This window comes from Lolium rigidum, chromosome 1 (assembly GCF_022539505.1).
Source record: "Lolium rigidum isolate FL_2022 chromosome 1, APGP_CSIRO_Lrig_0.1, whole genome shotgun sequence".
Lineage (NCBI taxonomy): Eukaryota > Viridiplantae > Streptophyta > Magnoliopsida > Poales > Poaceae > Lolium > Lolium rigidum.
Genome location: NC_061508.1, coordinates 346,809,456 through 346,822,127, shown reverse-complemented (window position 1 = coordinate 346,822,127; position 12,672 = coordinate 346,809,456). Strand labels below are relative to the sequence as shown.

The 12,672-nt window shown below is 48.9% G+C and overlaps 2 protein-coding genes across 2 annotated transcripts; one reads left to right on the top strand and one right to left on the bottom strand.

The window, feature by feature from the left end:
* Window positions 1-1,583: 1,583 nt before the first annotated feature.
* Window positions 1,584-8,686, top strand: LOC124701247 (4-coumarate--CoA ligase 4-like). Its single transcript, XM_047233297.1, has 6 exons — window positions 1,584-2,341; window positions 3,637-3,990; window positions 4,633-4,831; window positions 7,698-7,911; window positions 8,001-8,103; window positions 8,316-8,686. Exons 1-6 carry the CDS (start codon window positions 1,670-1,672, stop codon window positions 8,457-8,459), a joined length of 1,686 nt encoding a protein of 561 aa, XP_047089253.1. The 5' UTR covers window positions 1,584-1,669; the 3' UTR covers window positions 8,460-8,686.
* Window positions 8,687-9,095: 409 nt separating this feature from the next.
* LOC124701258 (CASP-like protein 2C3) lies at window positions 9,096-11,952 on the bottom strand. The gene is made up of 3 exons (XM_047233308.1): window positions 11,669-11,952; window positions 11,430-11,574; window positions 9,096-9,606 (listed from the first exon to the last, which is right to left on the bottom strand). The coding sequence occupies exons 1-3, from the start codon at window positions 11,839-11,841 to the stop codon at window positions 9,352-9,354; spliced, it is 573 nt and encodes a 190-aa protein (XP_047089264.1). The 5' UTR covers window positions 11,842-11,952; the 3' UTR covers window positions 9,096-9,351.
* Between the last annotated feature and the right edge of the window lie 720 nt (window positions 11,953-12,672).

Sequence of the window (12,672 nt, the reverse complement as noted above, 5' to 3'; positions counted from 1 at the left end):
ATTTCTTTGGCCTCATGGGTGTAGTATGGTAAGCCATCTTGCTGTAGAAATTTAATTTGATTTGATCTAAGTCTTGCAAAGACTGTCTTAGATGTACTTTTAAGGCCTCTATGAAGATTTTGCACCTCTCAATGCAACATTTAAAAATCATCCATAACAAAGATGGACTATAAGAGGGGCAATGAGTCACACACACAAGAGAGCGCGAGAGCGAATATATAACACAGTTCCATTGAATTCGTGGAATATGCGAAAGCCAACAATGAAAACCTGCGAGTTCACACCGCCTATATTCCAAATACCAATACCGAAATATCTAAGAGTTGAAATTGTTTCAAAATAAAATGTGTGGTGGTGCAACACCCCACAGCTCACATACAACTCCACCGCTATTCTCAGCCAAGTCATACATGACATGATCCAATGGACGACTTTGCGAGCGAAACTAGAACCTTGAGGGGTTTCGATTTTCCAATGTGGATAAGTTGTAGGCGCCGACTAGTACACTTCATTGACAAAGTTTATTGACATGGCAGTGTAAACAAGCTCTCCACGCCATGTTTCTTTCTAGTAGTAGCATCACTTCTCTTTGTCCTACATACACCCAAGGTCCAAGAAAGGAAAATGGCACGACGGCACGCACCGACGACGACTCCACATTTATCAGGGTGCAAGCGGGACGCCCCGCAGTAGACCGCGTACGCGCCGCACAAGTCCGCATCATTAGACGGTATGCCGCGTATAAGCCGCGCATGCTCCGCGTTATTTCGCGGCGCCACGCGCGCCGCATATATAGCTCAGCCGGCCTGCCTCTGACCGCACGACGGGATCACAGGGCCTACCCCCTGTCGACTGGCGCCGCCCTTCCCAACCTCTTACTCCTCCTCCTGCCGGGCCGCGCGCAGAGCCAGATCCCGCCTGTCGGGCCACGCCGGCGCTTCTTGTCGCCGGCGGCGGAGCGGGGGCGGGGAGAGCGAGTGGAGGCGGAAGAGGATGGGGAGGGAAAGGCCGAGAAGGTGGCGGGAGGGCGCGGCGGCGCCGACGGCGGCAGCGGCGAGGCGGAGCGGGATTGGGGCGTCGAGCATCTGGGAGAGAGACGGGGTGAGGAGAGCAGAGAGATGCGGCCATGGAGAGGGCGAGCAGAGCGAGCGGCCTCGCAGATGTTGACCAGGATCTGGTATTTGCGACACTACGCGGCAACTGCGGGCCGGCCTGCATACACCGCATTTTTTTTTTTCATTTTCCGTGGGAGTCCGCATATTTATTTAACTGGGCCTAAACTGCGGCGCCGCGGACGGCCCGCAGCCGCTTGCACCTTGACACATTTAGCTATTAACCACCAGACACACCAAAGGTTAGGTAAAAAAAGTCAAAACCGCTGACGTGGCACCACCGGTCGCAGTCAACTGACGCGCTCCTCTGCGCAGGTCTCACTCAAGTTTCACCTACCACTGTGGGCCCGCCGTCCGGAGAAGTTACCTGCCTCCCACCGCCATGTGGGCCCCGCGAGCTCTCCTCACTGACCTGTCTCCCACCAGCCTCCTCGCCGGTATATTACCCCGGCCCCCAATTTCCTCAGCCTTCCCAGGAGCAGCAGCCGGAGCACGAAATCCCGGCCGCCATTCCTCCACCTTCCGCTCCGACCAAAGATTTCCATCCGGCGAGATCCATGGGCTCCATCGCGGCGGACGCGCCTCCGGCGCCTCCCGCGGAGCTGGTGTTCCGGTCGAAGCTCCCGGACATCGAGATCCCGACCCACCTGACGCTGCAGGACTACTGCTTCGAGCGCCTCCCGGAACTCTCCGCCCGCGCCTGCCTCATCGACGGCGCCACGGGCGCCGCGCTCACCTACGGCGAGGTGGACGCCCTCTCCCGCCGCTGCGCGGCCGGGCTCCGCCGCCTCGGCGTGCGCAAGGGCGACGTGGTCATGGCGCTCCTCCGCAACTGCCCCGAGTTCGCGTTCGTGTTCCTCGGCGCGGCCAGGCTCGGCGCCGCCACCACCACCGCCAACCCGTTCTACACGCCCCACGAGATCCACCGCCAGGCCGCCGCCGCCGGGGCCAGGGTCATCGTCACCGAGGCCTGCGCCGTCGAGAAGGTGCGCGCCTTCGCCGCCGAGAGAGGGGTGCCCGTCGTCTCCGTCGACGAAGGGGTTGACGACGGATGCCTCCCGTTCGCCGAGACTCTGCTCGGGGAAGACGGCGACGGCGGTGAGCCGTTCGTCGACGAGGCGGTCGACCCCGACGACGTGGTGGCGCTGCCGTACTCGTCCGGCACCACCGGCCTCCCCAAGGGCGTCATGCTCACCCACCGTAGCCTCGTCACCAGCGTCGCCCAGCAGGTCAGCTCACTCTCCATTAGACCACGCTACCATTGGAGCAAGCGAGCGAGCTCCGGATCGCTCGGGCGTTACCCGTTTCCGTGTCTTGTGATGGCGTTTTACGCTTTCCAGCTCGGGAAGTTCTTTTTCGCACACGCTTTTCTGTCGGCGCCGGAGATTGAGTCACCAATTACTGCCCACCTTTACTTCGCGTCATTTATTACCGGATTGGACGACGCGATCCCGATTTATGCATGTGGGACCCACACGGATCAGCCATCTTGATCCGCCTGAAGATTCGCGCCACGCGTGATCGATCACTTCTTTTTTCACGCTTACCAAAACTAGGGGCCAATTAGCAAGTGCGGATTTTTTTTTGGACAATCAATACCATCGTATATTCGTGCAATGAATAATATATGGTAAAAATACACGAGCTATCTTCAAAGATTACAAAATAAAATGGACTAAATCTTCGAGATTTGCAAACTCTTTTTCTTCTTTGATGACACAATCTTGTACTTATGTGAAGGTAGCCAAAGATAGATATCACACCGTAGACCTGTGAATACCAATGAAATTCTTCCATAATTTTACTTTGAGCGCAATGCTAAGGGTATGTACACACGGGCAACCATTAAAGTAGGTAATCAACATCGACGAGTACCAATACTGGTATACCATGGAAAAATAGCCGAACAACATGCTCAACGTCGCTGGAGAGCCGAGAGTACGAATCACCATTGTCGAGGACGTACCCCTCCCGAAACCGGCGAGGCCGGCTAGAGGAGGGGGGACCGATCTACAGCAAGTGTAGAGTAGCTTGTTGCACTTGAACATGTCAATCCCATATTCTTTGGAAGCTCTTGATGCAGATAGTTCATAGGTTCGTCGGATGGCTTGTAATGCACACCTTTTACTGAATTGCTTCATCTTAGGCTCTTAGAAATTACCTTACAATTACTATACCACTCATTTCGTAGGAATAATACGTATTTTAATTTTTAAAACAAAAGATTTAATATTATTCTTTATATAGTGTTTTCTCGTGTAGTAGATTCGTTCATATTCACGTGTATCCATACACTAAAATGTGTCTATTTATCGAAAAAGATACTGTACACTAAAATTCGTCTAGACCCAAATCTAAGTAAATCTACTAATATTAATTTGGAAAAGAGGAATTACTTTTCTAATAATATTAGTTTTATATATTAAAATATCGTACGGCGCCTTATTCATTCGAATGGAGCAAATTAAGATTTCTCGAACCTCTGATTCTGATATAAAATTTCCATGTCATTTTTACTGCTCAGGTGGACGGTGAGAACCCGAACCTGCACTTCAGCTCGTCGGACGTGCTGCTGTGCGTGCTGCCGCTGTTCCACATCTACTCGCTCAACTCGGTGCTGCTCGCCGGTCTGCGCGCGGGCTGCGCGATCGTGATCATGCGCAAGTTCGACCACGGCGCGCTGGTGGACCTGGTACGCGCGCACGGCGTCACGGTGGCGCCATTCGTGCCGCCCATCGTGGTGGAGATCGCCAAGAGCGCGCGGGTGACCGCCGCCGACCTGGCGTCCATCCGGCTGGTCATGTCGGGGGCGGCGCCCATGGGCAAGGAGCTGCAGGATGCGTTCATGGCCAAGATCCCCAACGCCGTGCTCGGGCAGGTGAGCGATTCCTCCACTCCGTCAGTCCAATGATTTGCTTGCATGATCGACGACACTGAAGTGAGTGTGATGCACGTCAGCCACGGTACTGGCTGCAGCAGTAGGTAGCACAAAAGGTTTATGTATAAATGGCATCTTGCACGGACAAGCTAGTGAGCTTCAACCACGATGGTAGATTCATGGTTGTTGTGGGCTTGAGGGAAGCATGCGGCGTACTCCACTTGATTGGATTGGCACGCGAGTTGAGGGAGGACATAGTTGGTGATGGTGGGTGGCATGGTGGTGTCGAGCTTTTTGGCCGCTTTTGCTTGCCAAAGAGCGATTCGGATTGGGCGTGATGGGGGCTTGGTGTTACGGGGACATCTCATCAACCTTTTACACCTCCGCCGTGATGGGGGCGTCGTCGTGGCCGGAAACGCACGCCACGGCCATGGCCAATGATCCGGCCAGGTTGCCGTCTCTGCAAGACACGCATTGGATTACCAACTGCCTGTCGTCACACTTTCTGGTGTACAAGTCTCGGCACTGATGCCACCACGTTTGTCTGAATGTTTTTAACTTGCAACTGAACATCACCTAGATTGAATCATTGAAATTACAGCGTTGTTCGTCAGCAACTGAACTACCCATCGTTTTCGACAGGGATATGGGATGACCGAGGCCGGCCCCGTGCTGGCCATGTGCCTGGCCTTCGCCAAGGAGCCGTTCGCGGTCAAGTCCGGCTCCTGCGGCACCGTCGTCCGGAACGCCGAGCTCAAGATCGTCGACCCCGACACCGGCGCCTCCCTCGGCCGCAACCTGCCGGGGGAGATCTGCATCCGCGGCAAGCAGATCATGAAAGGTAACACCACGACCAGATCCTTGATCACTGTTAGGTAGTAACATGTATAGTCTTTTAGTTCAGTTCCTTTGCTTTGAGTCCATCCGTCACTGTCAAAGAAAAGCATTTCCCTAAACTGAATGACTGCGTAGTTCACTATTCTGTGACCAATTAGGTGAGTGGCTTGCGATCAGGCCTAGGTAGCTCGTGAGTAGATGCTTACTTTGGTGAACTGTTTGGGCGGATCTGTTTTCTTCTCCAGCGCTCAAATTATTGGCACCTTCTGTACCAAACTCTTTTCCCCTTTCTGAAAACATGTTCAGATACATAGTAGAGTATATATATCCGTTTAGTCAGTCAGAGCATCCTGGAATCCCAAGCTCCAGCAGGTTGAGAAAACGGATGCTTCCTCACCAGCATGTGTGCTCATGTTCTGTCTCAGTTTGGCCACTAGCCGACGAGTGACAGACTGATCTTCGGAGTAGTTGCACCGAGGCTTCTTTCTCCCTTCTGCTGACCAAACTCTTGGTGCATCGATAGATCTCCAGTTAGGTAGTTGGTGACTGGTGAGCCTACTTGATCCAGCCTAACCACCGCGTAGGAGGTGGTGACCCCCTTCTGGAGCACGTCTCCACGCATAGTCCTTGGCAGCTGTTGTCAAACCATCCTCAGCTTGCCAGTGATCCCCTTCTGGAGCACGTCTCCACGCATAGTCCTTGGCAGCTGTTGGCGTATCATCGTCAGCTTGCCAAGCAGCCAGCTCATCGACCAGGACGGCATAGTCCATGAGAAGTTGGTGTCCCTTGGTTTTCAGTGGCAGCGTGTCTGGACTATGGTGTCCGTATCATCACTGCGCGTACCTAGGCGTAGAGTCCTGCGGAAGTCTGAACCCATGAATCTCAGATGCGGATATGTGCACCGCTTGTAAATTGGCGCATGCGCGTCAATGCAACGTCAACAAGAAAACAAGCCAGCATATGTATGAATGTGTCCAAGCTGAGTTTGGCATGTTTCCAACATGAGCACTCCAAACCTGTATCCATCCTGTCAACTACCGTTTTCACCGAGGCTTCCAATGGTATTTCGTTCATTTTCCAGTGTCCAAACGAAGCAGAAAAAAATCCTTTTGTTCGGTATGTTGAGCTATCAGTCTCCGAGTCTGACCCATCATAGGACCTACAGAACCCTACTTTGACAAGGTCCGTCCAGTCAAAGTTTGCTGGATTTTAAAGGCTTGGCCAAACAAAAGATCTTTTTTTTTTGGAAACAATGTAGATTTTGTGAAGTGTCACCACTCTTTTCTAGTGAAGTTTCTTTTTTAAAGCTTGGCCAAAAAATAGGTCTTTTGGAAGTATCACCAGTCTGACTGAACTGTTCCTCGCACCAATTTAGCCCAAGATGTGGATAGCTCCAAATTAAGTTTTAGATCACAATCCAGTTGTGTGTTATATGAGGTCCCAGCAGCGCAACCAGGCCTGGGTATAAATAATCGAACTTGGCATCTTCTAGATGGTCCAACTACATATAGTTTTGCGGTCCATCATTTATTATTAGTTACGGAGTCGCACTAAATCGCCCCAAGAGGTGGAAAACTCCAAATTAAGTTTTAGATCTCAATCCAATTGTGTGTTAAATGAGGTTCCAGCAGTGCAACCAGGCCTGAATACAAGGAATCGGGCTTGGCATTTTCTAGATTGTCCATACTGCATATAGATTGCATTAACTAATGCAGCATGATGGTCATGTGAAAGCATTTGCCAAAGACTTTATGCAATACTCCCTCTGTTTTTTATTACCACGCTTTCTAGGATTTTCCAGAGTCAAACTTTGTCAACTTTGATAAAAAAATATAACTTATGATGATTCCAATACTATAGGGATTATGTTGTAGATACTTTTTTTTTTTGCTAAATATTTGGTCAAACTTCAAAAAGTTTGACTTTGACTGAACCCAGAATGCAATCTAATTGTGAACAGAGAGAGTATATGCACTGCTCATTTTGAATTGTTATAATGATAAGTTGTTTGACTTGGTACATCATGAATGGATACATTCTGGTGAAGTGGAGGTGTTCTGCTCGTTCTTACTTGGCGTATCGATGCATTGCATCATATATGATTGGATACACCGTGCCAACAACCAATAGTCTATTCTCTGATCCCCCGTGATTTTATACAAGATACTAAATGATTCCTATTTTCGACCCATTTCATATATCTTTTTCTTCATTTTTCCAAACCAAGGGCAGAAGCACCGGCCACTCTATTAATTGATAGGAGAGTTTGCAAGCTCCAACCCAACAAAGCTCTTTCTCGCTTCATAGTTCTTTGCATATTGATGGAATCCTTTTATAATTCGATTGGGAAATTGTCGATTATGCCATCCATTAAAAACTGCTAGACAAATGACACCCCCAAAGGAAAACAAATATTGGTTTCTCGAAAAGAGAATCTTAGAATTTGGATAATTTAAGTACGTTGCTTTCGGAACAGCCGTATGTGTTCTCAGTGAATAAGACACTGAAGAATATTCAACATTTCATATTTCGACGTTCGTACTAATATGTTGATACCAAAAAATAGACACATTGCTTATGGGGATTACTACAGGTTGCAACTTGCAGCGTAACTATCACTAGGGTCTAGGTAGCATCTGTACTAACTTTCAGACCTGAATTCGTCATTCTGTACCATTCAGTAGTATTTCTACCTAAAATAATATCTCTTCACTTGGATATCTCTTTTCTTATCTAAGAAGAATGTACCAGCAACTTGGGATAAGGCATTGACGTGTACTTGATTTCGTGAGAACAAAAATAATTCTGAATACACATGAGGATGCTGAAAGATGAAAGTTCATGTAAATGACAAAGCCTATGTTTTGCAGGTTACCTAAATGATCCGGAGGCCACAAAGAACACGATTGACAAGGACGGTTGGCTGCATACTGGAGATATTGGTTATGTCGATGATGACGACGAGATCTTTATTGTCGACAGGCTGAAGGAGATAATCAAATATAAGGGATTCCAAGTACCTCCGGCGGAACTTGAAGCCCTTCTCATTACGCACCCTGAAATCAAGGATGCTGCTGTCGTATCGTAAGTTGATACATTGTCTAAAAGAGTTATTTGGTCCTTGTAAAATTTGATTTGGACTGCTAAACTTATACTGGTTTTGATTGTCGCAGGATGCAAGACGAACTTGCAGGTGAAGTTCCAGTTGCGTTTGTTGTGCGGACTGAAGGATCAGAGATTAGCGAAAACGAGATCAAGCAGTTCGTTGCAAAAGAGGTAAAAACAAACTCTTCCACTTTCCATTGTTTAATTTGCAGTGCACAAGTAGCAAATAGACAAAGGTCCCACAAACAGTACTTACAAGACTCTGTGGACATCATAAATGTTCGCATTTGTTCAGGCACATTTGTTAATTCAGTACCAAAACATGTGCCAGAATAAAAACCTGATAGAGTTCAAACCTAACAAACTGTGCAATAATATTGCAGGTTGTTTTCTACAAGAGGATCTGCAAAGTGTTCTTCGCGGATTCCATTCCAAAGAGTCCATCTGGCAAGATCCTCAGGAAGGACCTGAGAGCAAAGCTCGCCGCAGGCATTCCGGGCAGTGATACCACACAGTCCAAAAGCTAAGTCACTGGTTCCCAACCTCACACACATCTGTCCAACACCATGTAATGTTCTTAATATAAACGGAAATTATTACATATAGAAGGGCTGATTCTTTTTACTAGATGTCCAACATATGATATGTTTGTTAGGCCGATGAGGTGTAACCTGTCATGTATAGATACCGCCTTTTTTTTTTACAAGAAAGGCTGATTATTATAATGTATACCGTGAGCTGAATATTTGTTCAAGGAGATCAGGATTCAACTGCGAATTGTTAATCTTTTGAGAGAACTTACACATCAGCTTGAAAAAAAGAAAGGGAACCTTTACATCCTAATTCAAGTTGCTCTTTCCCGGTTAGAAATGATGTTTTCTCGTGTAGAAGAGAGTACATTCTGTTCAACTTTTGCAGAGTGCTTCAATGGTGTCCAGCTATGGACAATGTTAGACAGGCTATACCAGATTACAATGATTCTGACGAACTGAAGGACACTGGATTACAACAGTGTTTTTTATTTGACAGTGACTGGAGTACAACAGTTTATTTCCTGCAGTGCAGGGCATTATTCCTATGCTCCAAATAGGGCCTACCCGGTATTGTGCCAGGAAGATGCAACCATCTCCGTCTTTCCACAGGCAGCTAATTTCACGGTCTAGGAGTAATACACAAAGCACACTGTTACATACTATTTTGCTGTGGTAAATAGTAAATACACTGCAGCAGTAGTTCATAGTCATGTCTTCTCACACTTTGTTTAGAACTATGTCTTCTCACACTAAGATAAAAGGAACTGCAAGGCATGCCCAAACAGAACTTCACTTGGGCTGGAAGTCGGGCCAGGCACGTCTATGCCGCCCAACAGCACTAGCTAGTGATCATCGGTAACCATCCTGGTACTGGTCTCGCTGCGGCCTACTTCGTGGAGGAGCCCTGCGAGTGGGAGAGTGATGGGTAGAGGCGGAAGAGGTTGCGGGCGGAGATGCCGGAGAGGAAGGCGGTGCCAGCGGCGGCGAGCATGCCGCAGACGAGGCTCCCGGCGACCTGCTGGCAGAAGCGGGTGAAGATGTTGCAGACCCTGTTCCACTGCAGCGCGTGCGCGCCGTCCAGCGCGATCATGCACGCCTGCGCCGCCGCCACCGTCACCGCGAATGTCAGGTACGCGCAACCCTGCACGCAGATATGCGCATCGCAGCGTCACAGTTCAGGCACGAGGTAAAACAACTCTACTCAGTGCGCGCTACAGGTTTTGCTGAACAGCGCATGACAAAATAGTGAAATGTGGTCATACAATAGGAAACAAAATATTTCTTCCCCATACAGAAAAGAAACGCAAAACCATTCGATTGGAATTCATGCAAATTCAACAAACTTTGGTTAATTTTGTACACAAAATTATCAAGGTAAGAATTATAATTCTCTAGATTAATTTTCAAATTATTATTGGTCACCGGCGGCTTCTTTTGAGACTATCAACTAATTAAAATGAGCAAGTTTATTGACACTATCAATAGAATACACAATATTTCTTTCCCATAACAAAGAAACACAAAACCCTTTGGCTCAAATTCATGCAAATTCGGCGAACTTTGGTTAGTTTTCTTCATAAAATTATTAAGGAGTGTTTTATAATTATCAAGATTCTAGTAGAGAAAATTGGTATTTTCCGGTTATTATTGGTCACTGGCGGCCTTTTTGGAAGTATCAACTAATGAGTAAGTTATTTTTTGCGAGTAACTAATGAGTAAGATTTCCTAAGAGATACAACAATAACTTGATTTGTCGGTGTAATGACCTAAACCTTAACCCTCTTAAATTTGTACCACATGCATGGTAGTACATCAAATTAGAGCAAGTACAATAGAGTCCAGTCAGCTGACTATAAGATATTAAATAATATATTTTAGATGAGTTGGAGGAGAGAGAAGAGGAGAGAGGAGGAGGTGAGCTACTATGCATATAGCCAGTTCTTGCACGCGTCTTCCAAGCACCTTAGTGAGAGTGAAAGGTGGGCCATATATTAGTAAAGTACTACATTCTTATAGCCAACTATTGTACATGTTAGCTATATGATGACTATAAATAATATGACATCTTGTTATAGCCAACAGTTGGCTATACTATTGGAATTGCTCTTATACTAACAAAAGCCTTAAATTTGTGACCTAACTCACCCACCCACATGACTTTGTGGAGACTGATCAGTGATGAGCTCCAACTTAGTCGATACATTCATTATTACACATGTAGGTTTTTACACAGACTAGGTTTTAAATTTCACTTCTTTTGGGGAATTAAACAATTACACATGTAGCTGGATGCATGCATGTGTGCAGGTGCAGCACTAGGCACTTGGAACATAAATGCATCGATCTTTTTGGGTCCGGCATCAAAATGATCGATCGACCTGGGCTGGCCCTCGGCGCATTGATGCAAAGCATGAATGGAAACAGTTGTGCAGCTGCAACTAACGCAGCAGTTGAGCGTGTCTTGGTCAGATTGGCAATTCCGTTAGTTTGGGAGTACAGCGTTTCACAGCAGGAACGAGCTGCCGTGGTGCCGTAGATGGTAACGCTGACGCGACAGAGCTGAAGATGCTTAAGTTACCAATTTCAGGCGGCACTATCACGATGGGGATGGACCGGTTACAGGATAGGAAAGCTCAGTGCTAACTGTTTTGACGTGGAATTCAATTTTATCCGGTAATCGTTGGTCAATTAATAAGCTGCCGAGTTAGTACTCCTATCTTGTTTAAATTTGCTAGTACTTCTTATCAGAATTGATATTGTGTTGAATTGTTGATTATGTTAGGTAGTATACCCTCAGGTAAAAGGATAACGGATCTGCCGTTGAACACAGAACACTCTTGGTTTTGTGCGTGTGTGTGATGATCCAGGTTGCTGACAAGCTAGACGCTGGAATTCATGAAGAAGAAACATCCAAAGCTGGTGTGAGGTAGTGAAGAGGATTAGCAATTTAGCATGTAGTAGTACCTTGTCGAGGAGGAGCCATGCCCAGGCCAAGGCCCTGCTGTTCCGGCAGCGGTTGTCGGCGGCGGAGCAGCGGTTGAGGTAGAAGCACCGGAGGAGGTGCAGCAGGTGGTACCCCGCCGTCGCGCCGGCCGCAATCGCCAGCACCCTGCAGATGAATTCGCACCAGCTCAGTGAATTCGCGGTCACACGGTGAAGACGGCACGCGCGCGCGGGGCACCAGCTCTACATGGATGGCTTACCAGAGCGCGTGCACGTCCCTGACGGTGGCCTTCTTCCTGATGAGCAGCACCGTCTCCGTCTCCGTGTCCAGCCCCACCAGCAGCGCCGCCGCCGCCGCCAGCGCCGCGCATGCGCCACGCATCAGGCCCTCCGCCTTCACCTCCGACGCTCTCTTCCTCCTCCCCGCATCCATAGCTCAAGCCAAACCTGATGATCTCTTGCTGCTTCGAGCTAGCTAGCAATGGCGCGCGTCTGCCTCGTGTCTACTCTAGCGTCGAAGCCGAGCGAGGAGGCGCACGCGAGTTTTATAGGCGCCGAGCCTAGGAGTGCGAGGTGTACTGTGTGTGCATGTGCTTACGGCGGCGACGACTGTGACGTGCTCGTGCCGGTGTGTAGTGGTGATTGGGGAAGTGGGTGCCGATCGACCCGACCGGGGCGCGCGCGCGGTTAATGCTTAACGGACCCGACCTGACCGCCAAACCGTCCTACGTGAAATTAAGCACCGATAAAACCGAGACAAAGTTTAACTTAACAAAGTTCTCTAGAAAATAAATGTACGATGAATAGATGTGGCGCTTTGTTTGCTGCTCAGACACGCACTACGGGGACGACCGGCTACACCGACGGCCCCGCACCGTCGGCACAACAATGATCACCGTCGGCACAGTCTCTGCCGACGGTCACCGTCGGCGTCTCCCCGTCGGCACAGTCGGCGTCGGGGTCTGCGCGCGCACCGTCGGCACAGCAAGTCACCGTCGGCACAGTCGTACGCCGACGGCTGGACGGTGGCCGTCGGCCGCCCCATCGTCGGCAGAGCCACCCAGCCGTCACGCCGGCGCCGTCAACGTCCCCAGCTGTGCCCACGGTGTAACCGTCGGCATAGTTTCCTTTTTTTTTTCCCAGAACTGGCGGCAAACCGGTGGCATTCAAACTGGAAAAAAACGCGCGAAAGGGCTGGCACGTGCCGACGGTGTCACCGTCGGCCACGAGCCCTGCCATTTGGCACAGCTACGAGCTCTGTGCC